The following is a 23,475-nucleotide window of genomic DNA, read 5'->3' as shown; positions in this document are numbered from 1 at the left end:
TTGGAAGGTGGATCCTCGCTGGCTGGGCAGGAGTGGTGAACATCTCGAGTATAAAAGCCGCTTCTGCCGGCGGCGCGCTTTAGTTTTGCTCCATAGCGACTGATTCTGAAACTACGCTCTCGACGTGAGTACCATTCCCCACCGTAGTAGGGTCTTGCTTTTCGCGATCATTTAATTGGTTTCCAAGAATTACTCCCAAAACTGCGCCAAGTGTCGTGCACCGACATCAATGTAATTCCTTAAGTGCCTAGAAAATCAAAAAACCGTATACGTTTTGTTTCAGTGATTAGACCGAGGATGTTTAAGCAATTCACAACACATTTGTCCACGGAAAGAACAATATGTGTTGCAATAGAAAAATCTACATTCAAAGATTCATAATCATTAAATATATCTAAATTCCCATGTAAAATAAAATATAATTTTCTGCATATATAGACATTTTTTTATAGAAGTTACTGCTCAACTTGGCTAATAATTCATTGATCACAATCATTATCTCACCTGTGATTTACCATAAAGAAAGTAGAGTATCAAATTTATGTTCAACTTTACTAAGAGTTTTCGAATTGATTGGGCTAATTGCCTTACAATTTCTTGCAAATTCACGAAGATTACAATCTACATATCTCATTGTCCTATTTTCTTTTATCATACATCATCGGTTCTTGTGTAACTTTGAAGCCTCATTTCTTTTTGTATCGTTTAATCGTTTCTGTTGAGAACAGAACCAGTGGGAAGCAACGATCTATGACCGATCTCTTGATCTTACAACGGTTTATTACTCTCGAGAGGCTGCGGTGAAAGTGAGAGTGTGTCTTAAGAACGAAATTAACATACTCCATTATCGGTATACTGCAGTAATTAACGGATTTATAGCTCGTGTAATTAAAGTCTAACAGTCAATATAAGATAGAGTTTAATAATGTTGAATGAAAGTTTAGTTTATCCGACGTTTAAGAATATTTTTATCGACGAATACCTATTATTCAAGCATAATTAGTTTTATTCTTATTCTTAATACACGCATGTTGCAAGGGTTGCATACAATCGTGCGCAGCTTTTCCCGCCCCCGAGTTCACCGAAAAATCAAAATAAATTTGCAATTTGCGATAAAAATTCACGATAGAAATTTATACTATGCTCCAGAGTTTCGCATAATATTTCTCCTTTTTTTTATTATTTTACTTTCGTTGTTGAAACGATATTCGAACACGGTAAGCATGGTTGTTGCATTAGAACGCTGCTTCGCCAAAAATGGTGTCTTGCATCGGACTCCAATCTTTCACCAATCAACAGTGCTACACTTATGTGTGCACCTAATTGCGTCAGATATACTCTTGTAAAAACCGGATCGAGCATCCCTCTCACATCACGACAAAATACAGGATAAATGTCGCTCTAGATTCGAACCTGTTTCTCGGCGTAGAAAAAACGCGGGAACGCTCTCAACCTACACGAGGAAACCTAGTCGTTGACGAAAATCAATGCTCTTACCTACAGCGATTTCAAAATCAACGTATTATGAAACTGTTCGCTTCTGTTTTACAGATGGCTGTTCGCTTAACGATGCTGGCGGTACTGCTTCTGGTTGGTGCATGCTTGGCGTACCCGCAAAAGGACGGTCAAATTTTCAGCAATGAGGCTATAAAACAGGCGCAAAATACTTATCTTATTCCAAAGGACGCGACGATACAGAAAGTACAAGAAGGCATCGAGTTGGCGGCGTACGAATCGATCCCCGGCGATCAGAAGATCAATCTTTTCGAAATCCTGGGTGACCATGTGCCACCGGAAGTGGTGAACAATCTTCAAGCTCAGATCGATCAGATAGGACGACCTTAGACCGGACTCTTCGATCCGAAACATCCTTGTAAAGAATTCTTTAGTCCTAAGTTTTGTACCGAATATTTATGACATGTGATAATGTGCTCCTTTTTTTAAACGATGTACTTAGACTTTTCACCTTTCGTGAATAAACGATTGAAAACGTGTATTTGTTCTTATCATTTAGATGCTAAACAGTACCTCGTTAATAAGAAAAAATCGGGAATCGATCCTCTGAATCTGGAGAAATATGTGAATGTTCGAATATCATTTGTTTATAAAGTCAAATTATTGTCAAATTGATTTATCGTAAAGAAAGATACATTATTCAATGTATTGTGAAACGTTGAATGAAATCGACTGCCAGAATTAAGTATGTGGCCAGCGATGTCGTGGAGAAAGCTGTAGAACCACAAACCAGCGGTACACTTTCACTTCTCCTACATTCACGTTGTTATCGAGATGGCTCTTCTTTCGTGCATGTTGAACAACACTGTATGATAATTCGAATGTAACATCAAATCATCAATTAACTGTATTTCGGATCAGGTTGGTTACCGAAGACGTTGAAAAAAATAAGACAAGAATAAGCCAAGGGTATGTGAAATGTTTCGCAAAACTTACACTTTCATCACACTTTCACCGCCACGGGTTCCCATCATGTTTGTTTCTTTCCTCTTCTCTCGAATTCAACAGGAAAGTCGTTACGTAACGTTTCACAGATGTATGAATTTTTAATTACATCTTATGTTACGGTTATTTAGAAACAGTATTTCGATTTTTCATTTTACATCATCACAAAAACATTTTTGCTTAGCAGGTGGTTGGAGCAGGTTTTTGTAATATTTATGATCTTAAAAATGTATTATATTCAGTTGTTAAACAAGGATTTTTATTATAATGTAGTTTCCTTCATATAAAAATAAAAAGATTTGTATTTGAAAGATCTTACCAATGAAACTGCACAAATACATCGAAGCCACTTGTTCGACGCCCGATGAATGACAATTATTCGTACATTAATGATAAATAACTTAAAAAGTATTTATTTCGTTTACCAAGGTACAAATCTCAGAACAATGCGAACGTAATTATCAAAGGGTTTTTTGATCCGGTTCAGCTTTCTTCGCTTAGCGACTTAATGTCTAAGTTCTGGATATCTTATGTACGAAGGTTATCACTAGTGCATTGTCTTGCATTGAGGCCGTGTTATGATTGTACCTATAACAGGTTACTCTTTGCCACAATAGTCATGAATAAACATATATGCCCATTTTCATTAGTGAACGTTATTACAACAGACGAAACAATTTTTCCTTTCAGTCACTATCTATACAATGAATATTGTTTGATTTTTTTTAATACAGTTTCACCAACGTAATTAGTTCATTATTATTAAACTGCCGATATTTTTGCAGGTTTATTTTCAATTTTAGAACAGAACCTTCTGCACAAATACTTGACGATTGGATTTTTGTATTTGTGATTCAAAGTACAAAGAATATCAAGATTTGATAAACATTTGCAGTCTAGTTATCGTATAATGGAATGAAATAATTCTGTGTTAGTATCTATATTATTAAAGTATACTTTCCTAAGTATACCTTCTGTGTTAAATAAAACAATTATGTATAAATTACAAAGACTGAAAGTACACATTAATACATAAATTTGTAAGAAACTAACAAAAAGTATGCCTGGCACGTATTAACAGTGCCGTAAAAAATAATAAATGTGTTGGAAATTCAAATTCGAATATCCCAAGTAATATCAATGAATCGTTCACCAACCATTTAATAAAGTCAATGCAAGAAAATGTACTGTTCTTCTAATTTAATCGACGTACCACGAGTGAGAAAGCTTTTAGGTAGAATCAACTTGGTGTTCTTTTTTTGCATGTGCTTTTTTTCAGCGAGTGAGGCAATCCTTTTCACTTCCTATAAGATAATCATATATATATAACAATGACATTAATAATGATAAACTTACAATGAATATGAAGTAATAATTATTATTATACGTACTTAGACCTCTTCGACCCCCTGTCGTTTCTTTCGGCACTGTCATCGCGAGATCGTTTCTTACTGCTAGATGAAGAATGGCTCGATTTGTGTTTGTCGTGTCTGTCGCTCTTCTTGGGACTGCGCAGAAAGAAAATCAGGCGTAACAAAATATTGTCTATAAGACAAACTTTTATATTAATCACCTGTATTTGGACGATTTGGAAGGAGACGCTTTCTTGTGCGATCCCCCACTCCGTGATCGATCCGATCTTTAATTTTAGAAGCATAGACTTAATACGTTTTAACAACAAGTCTTAGCGTTCCAAGTTAAAGCTATAAACACGTGCGAAATAAAAGCAATATCTTACCTGTGTTTGTCCGACGATGAGGATTTTTTGTCTTTACTGCTGGACGATGATTTACTTTTGTCTTTACTACTGGAAGAGCTCTTATGTTTCGAGTTGTGTCTGCAATAAATTAACAAAACATAAGTTTCATTCGTACAAGAGTATAATGCTTACAAAGGAGAATTAATAATTACCTGTCTTTTGATAGCGAAGGTGAATGTTTGCGGTTGGACTTCTTCTTTTTGCTAGAATTATAATCATCACGGAATTGGTCGTCTCCTCTTTCTTTATCTTCCTCGGCCGCTTCTCGTTCCAAGTCTGACCAATCTTTACCAGATTCTTCAGAACTGCCCAGTTCTTCTTCTACAAAACAAAAGAACTTTTGCAATGAAAAACATCGACCTTTCCTTTGCCTGTTGCAAAATAATTAAAACAAATGAAATACCTTCACTGTCTGAGTCTTCAGAAGCTTCAGAGTACTCAGAATCATCATCTGATTCCTCTTCACTGTCTAAATCAGTTGGCTAAAGGAACAGAATATATATATACAATGAATATTAATCGAATAAGATTTCTACAAATAATCGCAGACATAATATATTCCAAACCTCGTAAGCATCGTCCTCCTCTTCCTCTTCGTCCTCCACCTCATCATTTTCTGCGTCGCTCTCTGGGTCCAAAAAGGTCCAACCGCCATTATCAAAGAAGCCAACAGGGTCGTCCGTAATTGTTTTCATAATTTTGGTCCAATTCAGAGACTGTACACCCTCCGTGTATCTAATGTCGCAGGAGTTCAACCATTCCTTTACATGATCCAGCAAGTTCATAGGAATGGCATTCAGCATCGCAACTTTTCTATGATAGTCTTTGAAGACGAAGATCATATCGAAGTTTTTCAGATGGAATTGTACTCTCTCGAAATGGACCAGCTCAACGTCCTCTAATGTGATAACAAACGGAGGCCATTCTGTAAGGTTGACTAAGCAACCACTAGTAGGTTGCAAAAGAACAGTGCTCCTGAACGGTGCTCCAGGGAATCCTAGTTCCCGGAACGGCGTATCGAATTCAATTTCTTGTTTAGTCATGCTCTCAACCTTCTCGCAGAAACTTTTAAAAGCGGTTTTCAACTTGTGCCTGAGCTCTCGCTCGGATTGCTCAGCAGCCAGATCGTCGCGATCATGCATATGCTGATGCTTCCCTAAATCCGTCGTGATCTCGCCTACTTCTGTATAAAACTGCACATCCACGTGCTTTTTCTTTCCAAACATTATAGCATGCTTCAAGTGAAAGTGAAGCAATATAATCATTTCTCCATCACATGGTTGGAAGAAGGCGTTCTTAATATTATTGTAAAGAATATCGACTTTGTCCCCTCTGACCGAAGTATATCGGAATCCATTAACATGTGCCTCCAAACCTCCGGTCATCCTTTTCGAGACTATGTTTGGTCGAATGTATAAATCTTTCAGTTTAGGGTTGCCCTTGTTTTGCGACAATATCAATGTATCCTGCTTCACCAGATCTTCTTTCTCTCTTTCCTCTGCTTCTCTGTTCTTGAATTTCTTTTGGACTTCTTTAATCAATCTGAAGGCTGTGTTTAAATTGGACGACGGTGCCGAAATTTCACCAGGTTCTTTGGTGTTTGTACTTCGATATGTTCTGAAATAAAGGTAAAATCGTTAGTATGCAACGTTTACAAACAAATGAAAACATGATACTAACACTTCCTTGACGAATGTAGCATCTGGTTGTGGATAAGTTCCACCTTCGTTACGTCCCATTGTAGCACCAGGATGGAAAAAGTTGATTCTCAGATACGTATAATCTCCTTCGACGGATTGAGAAATATTTTTAATGGTGGATATGTGAAAGGGTACTGGGATACCAAAAATCGGTAGAATTACCGTTTCATATTTTTTATCTGAAAAATAATAATAATAGTAGAAATTAAGTGAACACGAAAATATGTGAATTACACACTGCTGATACCTACCAACATATAACTTCAATTCTTTGACTTCCGGTTCACGAGGCATGTGACTCAAACTTTTGTACGATACAGTCGATTTTCGTATTTTTTCCTGTTCTTTTCCACCAGATTGCTGAGCTAACCGAGCTTTCGCTACTTCGTTCAATTGTTGCGCCAGTTCCTTCTGATGTTGTTTTCTTTTCTCTTCCGAGCTATGCTCCGTTCTCAACTTGGATTCTATGACCGCAGTTCTCTTACCACGGCCAAGAGGCATCTCGGGCTTAGGTTCGTTCTCCTTCCCACTTCCTTCTTCTTCTTCTTCCTCTTCATCCTTCACGAATATACCAACATTTTTAACTTTTTTCTTTGACGGTGTCAAGTTCGTAGCTGGTTGACCTTCATTAACCATGACAGTGTCACCGATAAAAAGAGCATACATTTTTCCTTCTTTCTCATTGGCTTCCGAATTCGAGAGATTCGACAACCCGACGTTAACATTAAATACCATGCCTTTCTTCACTACCGCATGGGTCTTTGGACCAATAAGCAGGGAGCTTTCTCTAAATTCAATACCCATAGCAAATCCAAAGTTTTTGGTTAAATGGTCTAACATATTTGGTTTCTCGTCCTTTACATATTTCACACCAGCTTCGTATACTTCACTTATCTTTGTTCCGGATGTCAATTTCTTTAAAATCTCTTCTTCCAATTGTAAAAGAAAATTGTAATTATCCTAAGGGTAAATATATGTATACGTTAGTATCTTCTATGTACAGTTCGTAAATCACGGTCATACAAGATTTACCTCGATCGTTTTCGTGGGATTTACCAGCAGTGTTCTGACTATGTTAGAACAATAAGACTTGTACCGTGCTCCAAGTGAACAAACAATGACACCAAAATGCAAAGTGTTCTTATCACTAACAACGCTGAATTTTAGGGAATAGTTTCCACCGCTTTGTATTATCGCTGGATAACACATGTCTACTTGGGTAACATCGACGCCAGTTACATACTTCTTATTTGTTATAGCTGCGTCTACACCTTCTGCAAGCTTTGAGTGTTTAACTTTCTGAAATTAAAATTAATACAAATTATAAACTGTAACACCTCTGTTGCTGGACTTGTTCATAGTTTTAACAAACGTAAGATCATTTACTTTGTCAGAATCTATAATTTCCATAATCTGATCTTTAAGGTACTTTGTGAAAACATCTACAGACACCAGACATGCTTTCTTTATGGTGAGAATTTCAGCATCCTCTTTTGGACACATTACATATGCAGCTGCAGCACTTACATCAACCTAAATAATAAAGTATATAATATGAAATAAGTAGACTAATGCTTAATACCACTATTTTACACATAATTATATCATACCGTATCAAAAGACTCAGACTTCAATGCAGCTCTCCATGCATCCATAAAGGCACCTGGATAATTTTCTTTTGAAAACACGCCTAATGTTTTACCCTTCTTGCTTTGTTTTATAATTTCAATGAGTTTGGCAAAGTTGGCTTTATCTTCGTCATTCTTTTAAAAAAATCATATACACAGTTAAGAAATATATCGGACAATAAATTACAAGTTTACACTTGTCTGGAGAAGGTACATGTTGCATAGAATACGTACTCTGTCTCTCACAAGCAGTTTTACAGGAGGCACCCCAGTTTCTTCTGACTTTTGGTTCTCTAACTTTCTTAAAAATTCAATTTTCTTCTTACTAGCCAGAAAATTGACAGAATCTTCCGCCAAAATCATTATAGTATCGGTAAGTTCATAACTGAGTAGCCATGTCTGAAATGATCGATTATGTTTAATGAAACAAGAATAACATTAAAGCATTATTGAATACTTGAGTCGCACAACAGAGGAAGAAATTACCATTTTACATCTAACGAGTCTTTGTTAGTTATATAATTAATACCTAATTTATAATGCACAGCTGCAAGAGCTGTTTCGTATTGCACATATGACTATTACAGAAATATATATAAAGTTTTTGCACAAAATACTAAACTCAGGAAATTCTAATTTATGAAATTATAAAAATTAGGTTATACAATAATTTTAAACTAGAACAGAACAATGGAAACATAGAAACAGTAAAGAAATATTGAAGTATATCGAGGTATAAAAATAAATCAAGCTTACTTGCAACGCTGTTGATTTACTATAAACAATATCCTCGTCTGTACCCACGGCAGAGACGAGACAATCCATTTTACTAAAACTGTCATCTGTACCAACTTCTCCATCCTGTCGAATCAAAAAATATTACGATTATTGAGTTTATCGTGGAGCAATAACCGTTGAGAACAAGGAAACAGTGCAAACAATTGGTTACCTTCCACGCGGCGTAAAGACGCTTCATACGCCGAAAGAATGTGTCTTTGTCAACAGATACGTTTGCCATCGCTTCTTGTTTTCGACACGTTCGGTACAGCACAACACGCTTCCTTCCCCAAAATCAACTCGACATAAAACTATAATAAATAGTCCCAGCGTAAAAGATAATGAACTAAACATTCAGACGACACGATATCCTTAAATATTATCACATTTTCCTCTGTGTTCCATACAAAATGCGTAATACTATCAAAATTCACCGTTTGATGCGGAGATGGGGGGATTTATAACCAAACCACAACTGTAGTCCACAAACTACGGACCACGCGGCGGGAACGGATTTATGCAAGGCGTAGATAATTCACGAATTAAAATCAACTGGCAATGCCCCAAACAGTCGCCAGACGAACTAACGTCTCCCTTGAGGAGCGTTTACATTGCCACGAGCAAGCATAGAGCATACGCTTCACATAGAATAGAGGACCTTGCAGTCGAGTCGTGACATCGATAACGGTGTCTTAAAAACGATTATTCTATGGCTAACATCACACGCACGCGACGTGTAATCCAATGCATACATATATGCACGTATGCATAGGGACAGGGGGTTCCTATCGGGGCGTCAATTTTATTGCAAATAAGATTCTAATCTCTACGATATATGTATCATCAGGAAAAAAATGATATTTATTACGGAACTGTGATACGATTGCCGGCCCACCTGTATTAGTCTACCCGTAACGATCGTCGCAAATGTGTGAGAGAACTTCGATTGTAATTCATTCACATCGTCGCCTAGCTCGTGCCGATTTATTAGAGTGTTACCTTATATGTTGCTACGGTGCGAGTGAAAGAAGCGCAGTTCTATGCGATTAAACGTGTTTCATTGGGAACTGTAGCGAGGAGGTCGAACGGTCGACGTCGAACAATCTCAATGCATCCTGTTTTAAGGGGTACGACGATATCTCGACACCGTTGAAGCGTTAATATGCCGATATAAAAAAATAATGAGAAGGGCTTTAAAGAGGAAAAAATTCTCGTCGATACTGTGATACGTTCGAGCAGACAATACATTCTCCGATGCTCCGATAAACTCGACTCCGTGACAGTGCTAACGAATGTTGGCCGTTGGCTGCTGCTCTGTCAATTGTATAAGGACACCTGTGAAAACGGCACTGGAAGCACTGCAACGGATCATGAATGTAAGCGCAGATTTTACAATGCAATCCTAATGTGACCGCGAGACCGCTGCTGCTATGCATACGAATAACTAATAAGCCGGAAACACTTGCGTTCGAAGATCCGATGTCCGTTCGAGACAAATTTTTCTTTTATTCACCTTTGCCTTAGAATATCACGTTTATTGAATAATTTCGATTTCCGTCGTAACAGTTGGAAAAACTGCATTGGCAAATGCGTTTTCGCTGCTAAACGACCCCGCATATGATTTTTGCGGTCGAATCTGTTCAACAATATTTCAATGCGTTCACGGTGGAAATGTATAAAAAAATAAAAATAAACCTGAACGAATGAACATTTCAGGTTGATTTATGTAACTTTGTCTGTAAATAATTGTAGTTTAAGGTCTCTCTTAACTGAGACTAGCTCAAGGTACTCGAGAATATTGGCATTTAATGCATTCCTTTTGCTTCTTCTATGTAAACTATTTTCAGAATATCCCGTTCTACATTATTCTGGCACGCAGTAGACATGAACTTGCTTATGTAACTGACATTAGATTACTGACCCAATGAATTTGTTTTCAATGACATCGACTGAATGTAATTACACTTTTAATAGTGATGTAGAATTAATCAGTCTGTGTGCTTCCACCGGATATATTCATTCGTTTCAATCATTTCTTCAAAATTAATAACATGGATTTTAACATAACCTTCCATCTATCATAAGCAAAGCAGTGTCTTTCAAATACTATATTTTAAAAGATCCAGTTTTTGTGCTTATAACGAGTGATCAAAGTCTCTGCACAAATAAAATTACATACATTATCGCTCTTGAAATTAAATTCCTAGAAGACATTAAGTCATGAAAATGAATGTGTTTATTTATAAATATTTTATTCCTAATTACAAACATATTCTGAGTATTGATTTTAACTGTTGCATACGAAATTCTTGATTCAGGTGGTCAGCATAGCAGAGAGGTGGTGTCGGGAAGGTGGTTGACACGCCTTCATATCTTTGAGATGATCGAAAGCGTGTCACGCAGAGCGTTGAGTGGCTCCAGTGGGAGCTACCACGTTCGTGGTGCTGAATTAGCAAGGAATCGTAGATTGAAATCTCTGTCTGCCACTGTTGTTTTTCTCGATGATACACAACACACGTTTCAGCTAGATGTAAGTCCTTGAAATAGTTAATTAAGAAAAGAATAAAATAGTATCTAATGTCAAATATAATATATTTCTTTACGATCACTTTAGAAGAGGGCAAAAGGTCAAGCATTATTGGATTTGGTATTTCAACATTTAGAACTTGTTGAGAAAGACTATTTTGGTTTACAATATGCAGAAAATGGAGCGACAGCTTGTACATATTCTCCAGATGTAATGGTAAAACTCTCCCAGAAGTCAAATGATTTAATTAAAAATCATTCAGTAGGTGAATCGAATGATAATCAAATTCCATTGGCGTTTCAGAGGTGGTTAGATCCTACCAAACCAGTTAAAAAGCAGATAAGAAGTAAGGGTAAAGATCATATTTAAATACATGTTTGTATATAGTGCAAGAAAATAAAGTTAACAAAATGTTTAATCAAAATCGATTGTTTCAGGTGGGCAGTTTTATTTCAGGGTAAAATTTTATGTATCAGATCCTAGCAAATTGCAAGAGGAGTATACCAGGTATCAATTTTACTTGCAAATACGAAGAGACATTCTTCAAGGAAAACTTCAGTTACCACCAAGTACAGCATGTCTTATTGCCAGCTACACCGTTCAATGTGAGGATATTACTGCGTTTAGAATTACACAATTTTATAGTGAATTCATGTGCTTCGTTCGATGTAATTGTAGCTGAGTTAGGTGACTATCATCCTGAAGAACATGGTGCAGGATATCTGTCTAGGCTGCAGCTTATACCAGGTCAGACCGAGGAAATGGAGAAAAAGATAGCTGAATTACATAAACTTCATAAGTATGTCGAAACTGTATATCGAATATTATCAATATATAATTTGTTAAAATTATAAAACCTTTTTAGGGGTCAGTTACCGGCCGATGCAGAATTCAATTTTCTAGATCATGCAAAGAGGTTAGATATGTATGGAGTAGAATTACACAAAGCAAGAGTATGTACCTACATTGTACGACTTTAATGATATCGCATAAGTCTATTTTATTGAAATTATTTGCTTTCCTAGGATTCAACAAATAAAGAAATACAATTGGGCGTAACGTCTATAGGTTTAGTCGTATTTCAGAATGGAATCAAAATCAATGTGTTCTCATGGTCGAAAATAGTTAAAATATCATTTAAGCGAAAACAATTTTTCATTCAACTTAGGAGAGAACAGGTATCTATAGCATCGAATAGTGAAAATAAAAGACAAAGTGAATAGAGCTTGATTGTAAATTATACAAAATCATATTACAGTCAGAAAACTACGATACATTACTGGGATTCAACATGCAGACATATCGTAGTTCTAAAAATTTATGGAAAGCATGCGTGGAGCATCACACGTTCTTCAGGCTGCATAGTCCCAAAATGAGGCCGAGACGCTTTCCTCTTACCTTAAGCAGTAGGTTCACTTATTCAGGACGTACAGAATTCCAGACAGTCGAAGACGGAAAACACAGAGCGAGAGTAGAAAGAACATTTATACGGTAACATTAATACTTCTCCATTTCCGTTTCAGTGTTACAGTTTGAACGATTCTCATGTACTGACTTCAATAACAGATCTCCTAGTAAAAGATTGGTACACGGAGTCACATCGGCTCCGCTTATAGACGACAAAGGAAAATTATCTGTACTTCCTGGAAGACCTCCAAGACCATACGATAACAAAGTTCAATCTCTTGGTGCTCGCGAACCTCGCCAAGCATGGGGCGAGGGCAATCCTAGCGATGAGTTAGTTGAAAAATAATTTAACATCTTAGAATTTTCAATATTTTCAACGTGATCTGCATCGCTTTTTGTTTTGTTCCATAGCGAGGGTGGTTTCTTATCCCTTCGAGATGAAATATCAGGTTCACATACACAAGGCAACGCATTTTCTCCCGTATTAGGGTCTAGAGTCTTAAGTTATGCAGACGATGATACAACTGCTGAAAGAAATATTTATGATTTACCAGATTATAGTGAACCTACCAGTTCACCTGCCCCTCAGGTACTCCTGTTTCAATATTTTCTCAATTTATTCTCACTCTCAGTTTTAGAAATGAATGTACGCTGTATTATTTCTTTAGACCGTACAACGAAACTTTTACTTATAAATAGATTATATAATGGTCGATTATTATCACAGATTGTAGAAGATGGATTGGTGTCGATAACTCTAACACCAGATGAACAGGGTCGGTTTGGATTCAATGTGAAAGGTGGTTTGGACCTTGACATGCCTATTTTAGTGTCTAGGGTGGCTCCGAACACACCCGCTGATCGTTGCTATCCAAAGCTAAACGAAGGAGATCAGGTACATATTTTACTATTATATAGTTGTTATCATGCTTATCATAAGGTAATCATCATGAATATATTAATCAAATAGGTAGTCTACATCAATGGAATTGACGTGAGTGGATTATTGCACGAGCATGTAGTACATCTGATTCGTAAATCCCGCGATTCTGGTTCCGGTGAGCTGACATTAACTGTTAGGCCAAATGCTCTGTACAATGCACTAGCTGGTACCGATGAAACGTCTGAAGAGGAACCACCGTATAGGTATAGGAATTATTTGCAAACGTTATTAATTTTTCACATTTGAAATATTATTGCGGCACCTCGGTTACACTGTTCAACAAATTTAAACTTTTTTTCTGTCTTCTAATACCCACTAGGCGATTCTTGTAGAGCGTCACTGACATATTTAGGAACATTTTCTCTACTCTTTAGGCCAATGTGACCTTCCTAACGTTTTTAGTTTTCGCGCAAACCCGCATTTTTTTTTTATTGATATAGTGATGTAGCAATTCGGTTTTCGGATTCGTGTTTGGGAAGTGACACTCTGCAAGAATCACTCAGTAGGTATTAAAAGGCAAATGTGTGTTGTTACCTTAATATTTTAAGATATGTACCGGATGCGCCTCATGCGGCGATTGGATCAGATGCATTAGCACAGTCGATGTTGCTTCTCGCCGATGGTCTTGCGAGTGGTGCTCTAATCGCTCAGTACGAGCAGCTGTACCGAAAGAATCCCGAGCTTACTTCTCTGGAATCCAAGAAGCCTGAAAATCAAAATAAAAATCGTTATCGAGATATCTCGCCGTGTAAGTGAGAAGAAAAAAACAGGGAGAGATTGTATGTTTTAATTTAAGAAACAAGTTCCAGAAACTTATACTTTGTATGTTGTTTAGATGATGTTACTCGAGTAATACTTATGGGTTCCTCGAACGGTGATTACATTAACGCTAACTACGTGAACATGGAGATCCCTGGATCGGGAATTATCAATAGATACATTGCTACACAAGGACCATTATCAACTACCGTCGCTGATTTTTGGCAGATGGTTTTAGAGGCAGGCAGCACTCTTGTTGTCATGCTAACAACCCTTGTTGAGCGCGGTAGAGCAAAATGCCATCAGTATTGGCCCGCTCTTAACGAGACTCTCACGTTACGAAATCTCACGCTCACTTCTACGGTTGAAAACGTCGAAGAAACTTTCATATTTAGGGAATTTATACTCCGTGATATAAACGTAAGGATAATGCCGTTACTTATATAGGGTGTCCCAAAAATGTCTCGCAATCCGAAAGTAGGGGATTTCTGAGATCATTTGAAGTAACTTTTTCCTTAGCGAAAATGCAATCCGCGGCTTTGTTTACGAGTTATTAACGAAAAACAGTGACCAATCAGAGGCGAGATCATTCAGCGTGAGACGGCCGAGCCAATGAGTCGAACTGGGCTCCGTGCACTCGTTGGCTGGGCCGCCGCGCGCCAGCCGAGCTCGCCTCTTATTGGTCAGTGTTTTTCGTTAATAACTTGTAAACGAAGCCTCGGAGAAAATTTTTGCAAAGAAAAAGGTTGCTTCAAATGACCTCAGGAACCTCCCATTTCCGAATTGCGAGACATTTTCGGGACACCCTGTAGATAAACGATCATGGCATACGTGTTAATTATGCGTGTACGTTTCAGACTGGAGAAGAAAGAGATATTACACATATGCAATACTGTAGTTGGCCCGATCATGGAGTACCCAGTGATTGGAGACAGTTCACAACTTTTACCGAGAGAGTGAGGGCAGCTCGAACAGGAATAGTAGAACCTGCTGTAGTTCATTGTTCTGCCGGGATTGGTAGAACAGGTGTTTTAGTATTAATGGAAACGGCACTGTGTCTTATTGAAGCGAATCAACCGGTGTATCCGTTAGACATTGTGCGTTCTATGAGAGATCAAAGGGCGATGATGATACAAAATGCTGTGAGTTGACGTTTTCAAGTACACGTTGACAAGGTAAGATCGTCCTATTATAGTTAATAATACGAGTATTTACTTTTTTATAGAGTCAGTATAGATTCGTGTGCGAAGCAGTGCATAAGGCTTACAGCGAAGGAATAGCTAAACCACTTCCCGAGTTCAGCAGGTGAAAAGAAGAGGAGTAGAAACGCATTGTAATTTACCATGTTTCTTACATTTTCGTAAGAGAAAGGCATCACATCATTAGATGACAATTTTATACTCAGACAATAATATGCACATATATTATTGATTAGTAGAGAAGATATATTGATATTTATGGTAGGTGGTTTCTATCTTCTCGCGAATCAATTTTCATATAGAACATCATTTAATAGATACGAAGGAACATATAATTTTGGCATCCTTAGTTCGACGAAAGATCTTGAAGTTGATCAAAGTTCTCGTTTGGACGAACGTTTGTAAATAATGCGATCTTGACGAAGTAAGTTTACTAATTTATATTTAAGCTGGAAAACGTATTATTTAAAATGATTTTCTATTGTAGTTTAATAATTGAATATCATTACTAATTTCGGCTACCATGTGAGGAATGGGATGCGGAAATACGAAAAAGTTCGATTCTAGGAAGTTTATTGTGCTCTAATTGCGAAGATCAAATTCATTTCATCAAAAAGAATCATCGTTTCATTCGACTCCGTAGGGTACTATTTTTCAGATTGTTATCGGGAGATAATAATAGTGCAAATGCGACCACACTCATGAAATTAAGCATAACGCCTTAAGATCTATAAATGTTAATTGGAATGTTGAGAACAAATTGTTAGAATTACTGGAGGTGTCAATATAGAAATATTGCCTTGAAGACAACCGCGAGATGAGATGTTACAAAGTAATTAAGCGCAGAATTAAAAGAAATGGTAAAGTCTATAGTTAATCTATTTCAATAAGCTACAGAATGTAATTTTATAAAATGAAACCGTAAGACACGATTTTTGAATCTTTAAACGTTTTCATATAATTTCGAGATAAGCGTATTAGTCGTAAATACTGCTTGGCCATAAAATAATTGAAAGTATTGCCATCTTCGATCAAATTACCAATATTTCATTATATCTAATAGCTGAAAGTAGCACGTATGCTCGTGTAATGGATAACAAAAAATTTTTTTTAACTCGTAGCGACCCGTTTCTACTATTAACTTATGGCTAAGTATCATATTCTACTTATAACGAACGTAACAATTTCTAATATCGTATAAACAGTGTACAGTTTAGATTTTATTGAACAAAAAAAAAAGGAACGGACTAATCTAAATGGCAGATATACTATTGAAGTATTAAAGTTTACGCTCGTTTCGCGAGCAAAGTGCAAATATAATTGTAAAGAGAACTGTTTGAAACCGAAAATGGTAGTGTTCGAATTTTGGACGTAGTTCAAATTAGTTTGCGAGTAAGGTCGATAGTAAGAACGTAGAATGAAATCAAAAACAGTGATGTAAAATGTGCTACGAAGTAATCTATCTTGAGAAGATGCCTCTTCAAGAATCATTGACGTCCTTTAAACGTTCTATGAATGTTAAGAAAACGTACTATTTTTTTATAAGTGTATAATGTGTTCTACTTTCCGCCCATTTTTCGCAATGCCCAAATATCTTTGTGTCTTGCATACGTAAAACCTTTACGAAAATTGAACAGTCTGGTTAACTGAGTTTTTGGTACTTCAAATTTATCGCAAAAGTATCTTTCACGCACAAAACATATGAATCCGGAAAGACTTTGAATTAGAGATGAAGACTTTTCTTTTTATTAATTAAAAAAAAACCGTACATTCATATTGTTTGATGCAATACAATTCCTCTTCAAATCACAAATAATAATTATATGCACAAAGAAAAATAGAACAACGGAAATTAAATTGAAACAAAATTGTATTTACTTCTTTGTGTCTGTCATCAAATATTTATATAAACGTGGATATCATTTAACAAAGAATGCAACACATAAATTATTTGCGTGTAGGATATATAATATCGTATTACAAACACGTTGCCATTTTTGTATGTACATATACATGTATATTGTAATCCTTTGCGGTTCTTTAAAGTATTAATTATGTGTAAGTGTCCATTTTCATCGTCCTAACTTACTTTTAAAATATTGATAAATACCAGTGATTAGATTACCAGTGTCGCAAATACAAAATATACGCATCTCGTACAATTTTGTTCGAATCTTTAGAAATACGAATTGAAGAGATTGGAAATGTAGACATATTGGTGCAAAATGATTTTTTATTATGAATAAGACTGGACTGCAAAGGGGGGGAGGGGGGTCGTCATTTCGTTGTTAAATATTTTCGATGATAAATACATAAGGATTGGGTGAATCTGTTAGGCATATCATAACAGTAAGTAGTAAAAGCACAATGCCGTTTTGATATCTTTTGTGTCTTTAATAATGATATTTATCTAAATTATTGACAATAGTGCCTTCTACGTGCAACCAGACCACAGTTACAAGGCGAGAATTCACAGTCTCGACGACTGTTACATTTTAGCAGCTTCACTCGATGCAGTTATATTAACAATTTCATTTTAAATTAACATTGAGTTTCTGTATATTATTTGTATAATTGTTCATAATTTTTTTTTATAATTTATCTGTCAACAATTATGTAAATATATTTACGTTTCATTGTAATTCCTATTTCATAAACCATGATTTCATACAGGTCACGCAACTATTTATTTACAATTATTATTGTATTATTAACGATACAATAACATTATAAATAGCAGTAATTATAAGTGTAATCAATCGCTTACATTTCAAGCTGTAACCGGTAACTCACGAACGATTACATCAATAGATATAAACCGATGAAAATATCACAACCATACAAATGTTTTATCCGAGATACAGATATAAATTAAATTGTTTAAGTAGCACCTTAGATCTTACGTTCTAACGCATATATGATATTAAACACTGGACTCTGTTTGAACAAATACAAAGATAATGTAATACAGTGATGTAATCAAAAGAAATGATTCTGATCAATTCAGAATTAATGTTTAAGAACATTGTTTCTACACAATAGGTGCAAAATACAGCGAAGTACGTGAAATATATATATCAAGAAAAACGCGAGAAACATTCTTTTGTAAATCTCATAGAAAACATTAACAATACATTTATGAAAATAGATATTGTATTCACACTGCATTTTTAAAGAACATGTATTCCGCGTAGTATTCATTTGACATAATTCATTAAAGCAAAACATTCGAATTCACTCTCATTCTTCGTGTGTACATAAAAACAGTACAAAGAATATTGAATAGTTTATTGAAATATTGAGAAGCTATATTCAATGATATTCAGCTGCATACGTGCCAAACGATACCACACAAAATAAATGCTAATTATAAATAAAGTGCCACAAAAATATTCATAATACAGTCAGTAGTTGTCTAGTCTCAATACTAATTTGTACTTCAAAAATATAAAATAAAAACATTTTATAGTATTTCGTCATTTAATCACTTCACCATTAATGACATTATCTTGTATACTTTGGTATATTCAAGATATTGTAATAATAAATATAAATATTTAATAACATCCTTTTTTTAAATATATAATTGGTGTATAAATTGTGCTTTGCACAGCTCTATAATATACCATCAAAACTTCGTTAAATACAAAAACAATAATTTATGCTAGAATTCATTTCGGTTATTGTAACCGTTGAAGTTGCAGTTTGCAAGATGATTTACATGTTAAGAAAAATGGGCCTTCCTGGCCGGGACTGTACGTTGATGGAATAATATTATATGTTCCGGCTGGTACATTGTCCAATTCGAGATAGATGAACCCTGACCTACATTAAATCGAGTCATTAGTACACTTTCTATAAAAAGCTCTTATAGTGCATAATTTACATATACGTTACCTAAATGGACCAGAGTCTTTCATTTTAAACGCTCCAGGCGCTTCGGGATCATTTAATACTACCGACAGAACGTCAAATCCTATTTGATATTGTTTTGGACCCTTTAATATAATTAACAGATAGTTCTCATTAGTTGAACTTTCTAACAATAATTGGTAACGTGGATTATTTTGGTACGTCGGATGGTTGACGCATCCGCCAGCTGTAACGCTGTTCCATTGACCATCAGTAATCTAAAAAAAAAATTATTATTGACTATAAAGAAAAACTATACTGTATTTACATTTATATAAAAAATCATACCTCTTTCTCATATTTGTAAAAGGTAGACATCTTGCGTAACGTGAACGGACATGTGCCATACGCGCGTAAAGTGTAATATATTGTATTTGTTTTTTCATATTGCGAAACGACTAGAGTGTACCGTGTGTCGCTTTGAGTGTCTAGTTTTATTTTGCAAAGATAGTGTGGACTATTTATTTTTACACCTTTAACGTACGGTGGCGGATCATCTATGAAATAGATTGTTTACAATTAGTAGAGTTTGCGTCATTTACATAACAAATTACAATATTACCACGAGTTAGAACTCTATCACTTTCAGTAATTGATTTACGTGTAGTTCTTAAAGTTACCGCCAATAATCGTAGATGGCGTAACATGACTACGTATTATTTTAAGACTAATACTCCAAGATATGCAAATAAAGCTTTTATAAAATATTAAATCTATTTTTCAATATATTTAAAATTGTTACACTCACGTGGATAATATACTCTTCTTCCTTCATTTTTATAGACTAATACTGTTATGTATTCTTGATTTTCCCGAAAGTCTGCGATGTCTGTGATATGTCTTGTAAGAAGAATCCATATTGCACCTGTAACATTGCTTTGCACCTCTAATAAAAACTGCGGGTTATCGCCTATATTATACGCATCTTTCGCTGGACCAACACCCGCATTCCACATTCTATTAAACAAACGATTTTAATCAAATTCTGCACATGCAGAGCAATCTTCAATTAAAACATATGAGCCGTTTATTTTGAAAGTGGCATAAGTCACTTTGTTTTTAAGTCGATATATTTAAGGGTTTGCGTTTCAACACATTTAAAAATATGGATGCTAGCTTTCGAGAAGATTTACTTGTATTTGTTATCTCAGGATACTGATATTTTTCTCAGTATAAATAATTTCGTATAAACATTAAAAAATCACCACTTTTCATTACGGTAAAGTGACTTATGCCACTTTCAAAATAAACGGCTCATATAGTAATCGCAACTTACTGGTGCATGCAGTAAGTGTAATGGAATAGACCTGGATTCCAGTTCATATGAAACACGTCGAAAAAGCGACAGATACTATCGTAATCGATCCAGAATATACCATTATCAAATTGAGAGGCAGAATCTGGATCATAATTCAATGTTTCCTTCAATTCATTAGTCCAATGTACGGTATCGAGTTCAGAATAATTTCCCTTCCATCGTAAATGTGACCAAGGGTTTTTAAGTAGCAGTAATCTTTCATCCTACGAAATAAATACAAGTTTGAATAAAATATCAATTTTGTATAGATCCTTTGTTAGGAACTAACGACTTACATTTATTTTCCTGACATCAAGAACTGCATATGCATGAGAGGGTACAAGCCCAGTCCTGTCAGCATCTAAATCAGATAACTTTCCAGTGGCTACTGTCACTAGTACATCTCCTTTACGTAATCGTGTTAATAAAACGTTAAATAAGTTATCCTTATTAAAATCTGGTTCCTCCGGTCTTATGGCCCATCTTTCTGGTATCCAACTGGTCAGAGCATGTAAATCTATATTCTACAGGAAGGAACAGTTGGTATTAATCGTATTTTAATAAATGAATAGCGACGTGTAAGATGAAAAGTAACTTACGCTGTTGGAGCCAGGAAAATCATAACCACCCATTACTTTCATATAAGCCTTCTCGAGTAACGAGATCCACAGCTCACCATGATTGCTAGAGTAGGAACAAAGTAATTGGTTGTATCGGCTTACAGGCAATAAGTCATCTATTATAACTTTGCGTGGAACACCATTAATGTGAAGTTTCACCATGTACTTTCCTAACATAAAATACTCGCGATTTAATTCTTATTGAAATAAATTTCTGATGAGATAACAAATGACCAGAAATCCATACGATTTCAAAAACACAAGAAGTAGTTTGTAAGTTAGAGAAACTACTACTTACCGAACGGATTATAAATTGGTTCTTTATTTCTATTTTGTGGATAAATGATAGATGTAATTAGTCTGCGTCCGAATCTTCTTTCGTATTGAGCGCTAACGGCAAGAGACGCAACGAAAGAGCAATCAGAAACAACCTGAAATTTTAGATGAGATTGAAATCCGAAATGAGATTGATTATTGGTAAATAAATGACCAAAACTTTTTACGAACAGTTTGTTTTATGCTGTAATAATCAACATGATGAGTCATAAGCATAGTTGGCTCAGAAAACAATTCTTCTGGACGTGCCCATCTTGCAAAGTCTGGTTTCTGCTTTGGTGCTAGTTCTAGTAAACCGTCTTTATCAGTGAATGGAAGGGGAAAATGAAAGTTCTCTGTAAGATCGATACTCATAAAAGGAAGAAACTTATGATCATTAATATGAGAACTATGATGCAAAACCCATTTCTCCTCATCAGAGTAACTGCTACTACCACCGCTTACTTTCAAATGAACACTGCTGCCATGTTGCAAAGGGGGCCGAGGTTGTTTTCCTGAATAATATCAAATAATTTTTATAATAAAAATTATTAAACAGGAACTACTTCGATATTCAACATCAAGATATCCATTACCAGTGTTAAAGGAATTTGTAGAAGTTGCAGCATCTGGTGATGTTATGTTTACATCTAAGTCTAGACTTGTTTCCGGTACCGGAGGCAATTTTGACAGCGATTTAAGAATGTCATTGCTGTCAACTATTTTTACACCTTTCAAAGATTCTGCTCTATCCAAGGCCAGTCGAACAAGTGCTGTTAATTTTCCCTTCACTTCAGGATCAGTAGTTTTCTGTAACCATAATTAAAGACAATTTTTAATACCCCATGGAGGATAAATCTGTGTACATAATTGTTTCAAATATTTAATATTTAATTATCCGTATTATTACATACGAATTTTAGTCCAAGCTCAGCAGCATCTGTATACAACTTTATAGCTACATCTTTCGAGCCTGATTCATCTGCATCTTGAGCTTGATTTACAAGGAACATGCACCTTTGTATTTCTGATTGATGTACAGGTTGTGCACTATGATGTTTTCTGTCTTCTTCATTGACTGCAATGTTCCATTGTCTTATTATTCTATATATTTTCATAATACATAGATGACTTGAAAATAATGAACTTACTCAAAGTTTGTATTGCTATTACTCTGTCTCGATACTCTGTAACTTTCTGATCATATACAGGATCCTTTAACTCGGCAAGAGATTTAATAGCAATGTTATAGTAGTACATGGCTTGCTTATGTTGACTGTTACTGTCAAACTGCACAGCTTTTCGGGCTGCATTTTGTGCAGCTTCTAAAGTCATCTTCTAAACTTGTGTTATTATATTAGTAATTTTAAATACATAAATGCTTCACCTTTCCTGGAATACATATGTAGCCGATGTATTTCATACTCATCTAATTTCACTTAAATGTTGCCTAAAACTTCAATGACACATTCATTTAAAATTGCATTTCATACGTTTGTATTTACTTTTTATAAATATTTACGATATATTGAAAATAATACAATGTTACAATATATTATTATATTTGTAGTATACTTACGATTTTTTAACAGTTTGAGATAACTGATAATTGTCTTTAACTTGTCATAATAAACTGTATAGGTTAGGTATTATACAGTTACATTTCATTCATATAGCTAATGCTCATTCAATTAACTATAAATTTTTAATTCGATTCAATTAATGATCTCACTGTATCAATCACCATTAAACTTGAAATTAGAATGTTCTCCAATATTCCCGCCCTAGTAACATTCTAACTCAGGAAACCGGATCATTTTTGTTTAGTCAAACTCTAGCTATACGTACGATAGTGCCTTTTCATAGCAAGCGATTTCTACCTCTTCATCCTGAGCGCTTTTATCCCCACCATTTTAATGCACATCCAGCTCCGCGCAGTTGTTTTAGAAAGAGAACGGGAGATGACCGAGAGAGAGTTAGAACGAAACCAGCGGGCTCTATGTGTGAGTGTTCGCACAGATGACAACCGTGCTTGCGCCAGGCAAACGAATGCGCGAATAGAGTGAGATCGCAAACATGGTAAAGTAAAACAAGCTACATTGGTCGTCGGTGTGACTTGTTTCGCTTGTGTTATGCCGATGTCATGCTCTCTTGCTCACTCGCTATTTTCCC

The 23,475-nt window shown here is 35.6% G+C and overlaps 4 protein-coding genes across 12 annotated transcripts; 2 read left to right on the top strand and 2 right to left on the bottom strand.

Moving 5' to 3' along the window:
- Positions 1-10: 10 nt before the first annotated feature.
- LOC143258827 (uncharacterized) lies at positions 11-1,994 on the top strand. The gene is made up of 2 exons (XM_076518897.1): positions 11-124; positions 1,552-1,994. Exon 2 carries the CDS (start codon positions 1,552-1,554, stop codon positions 1,843-1,845), a length of 294 nt encoding a protein of 97 aa, XP_076375012.1. The 5' UTR covers positions 11-124; the 3' UTR covers positions 1,846-1,994.
- An 863-nt stretch (positions 1,995-2,857) lies between these two features.
- dre4 (SPT16 homolog, facilitates chromatin remodeling subunit dre4) lies at positions 2,858-8,840 on the bottom strand. Of its 2 annotated transcripts, XM_033475949.2 has the most exons (15): positions 8,497-8,839; positions 8,304-8,408; positions 7,782-7,946; positions 7,530-7,682; positions 7,306-7,452; positions 6,952-7,218; positions 6,171-6,879; positions 5,900-6,098; positions 4,786-5,836; positions 4,623-4,701; positions 4,372-4,540; positions 4,199-4,297; positions 4,034-4,099; positions 3,852-3,968; positions 2,858-3,764 (listed from the first exon to the last, which is right to left on the bottom strand). In XM_033475949.2, exons 1-15 carry the CDS (start codon positions 8,563-8,565, stop codon positions 3,758-3,760), a joined length of 3,402 nt encoding a protein of 1,133 aa, XP_033331840.1. In that variant the 5' UTR covers positions 8,566-8,839; the 3' UTR covers positions 2,858-3,757. The 2 variants fall into 2 exon arrangements, with proteins under 2 accessions (XP_033331840.1, XP_033331841.1); XM_033475950.2 differs by lacking the exon at positions 4,034-4,099 and having other exon boundaries at positions 8,497-8,840.
- Positions 8,841-9,068: 228 nt separating this feature from the next.
- Positions 9,069-18,630, top strand: Ptpmeg (protein tyrosine phosphatase Meg). Of its 7 annotated transcripts, XR_013032705.1 has the most exons (19): positions 10,186-10,279; positions 10,643-10,854; positions 10,939-11,067; positions 11,155-11,203; positions 11,289-11,456; positions 11,530-11,650; positions 11,717-11,804; positions 11,877-12,029; positions 12,110-12,342; positions 12,418-12,588; positions 12,670-12,847; positions 12,986-13,153; positions 13,229-13,404; positions 13,750-13,949; positions 14,037-14,380; positions 14,818-15,102; positions 15,186-15,420; positions 15,477-15,583; positions 15,647-18,630. XR_013032705.1 is itself a non-coding variant. In XM_076518767.1 (17 exons), the coding sequence occupies exons 2-17, from the start codon at positions 10,705-10,707 to the stop codon at positions 15,267-15,269; spliced, it is 2,697 nt and encodes an 898-aa protein (XP_076374882.1). In that variant the 5' UTR covers positions 9,069-9,700; positions 10,643-10,704; the 3' UTR covers positions 15,270-18,630. The 7 variants fall into 7 exon arrangements, 4 of the variants coding, with proteins under 4 accessions (XP_076374882.1, XP_033331847.2, XP_033331846.2 ...); XR_013032704.1 differs by having other exon boundaries at positions 15,477-18,630; XR_004490967.2 differs by having other exon boundaries at positions 15,186-15,583.
- LOC117223592 (calpain-7) lies at positions 17,533-23,192 on the bottom strand. 2 transcript variants are annotated; one of them, XM_033475957.2, is made up of 13 exons: positions 22,883-23,192; positions 22,455-22,759; positions 22,218-22,381; positions 21,900-22,113; positions 21,496-21,818; positions 21,287-21,419; positions 20,968-21,158; positions 20,665-20,892; positions 20,348-20,592; positions 19,820-20,028; positions 19,360-19,568; positions 19,057-19,289; positions 17,533-18,984 (listed from the first exon to the last, which is right to left on the bottom strand). In XM_033475957.2, exons 2-13 carry the CDS (start codon positions 22,636-22,638, stop codon positions 18,840-18,842), a joined length of 2,478 nt encoding a protein of 825 aa, XP_033331848.2. In that variant the 5' UTR covers positions 22,639-22,759; positions 22,883-23,192; the 3' UTR covers positions 17,533-18,839. The 2 variants fall into 2 exon arrangements, with proteins under 2 accessions (XP_033331848.2, XP_033331849.2); XM_033475958.2 differs by having other exon boundaries at positions 22,455-22,695.
- Between the last annotated feature and the right edge of the window lie 283 nt (positions 23,193-23,475).

This window comes from Megalopta genalis, chromosome 1, assembly GCF_051020955.1.
Source record: "Megalopta genalis isolate 19385.01 chromosome 1, iyMegGena1_principal, whole genome shotgun sequence".
Taxonomy (NCBI): Eukaryota; Metazoa; Arthropoda; class Insecta; order Hymenoptera; family Halictidae; genus Megalopta; species Megalopta genalis.
The sequence above is the reverse complement of the archived record's forward strand: the minus strand, read 5'-3'. Positions and strand labels throughout refer to the sequence as shown.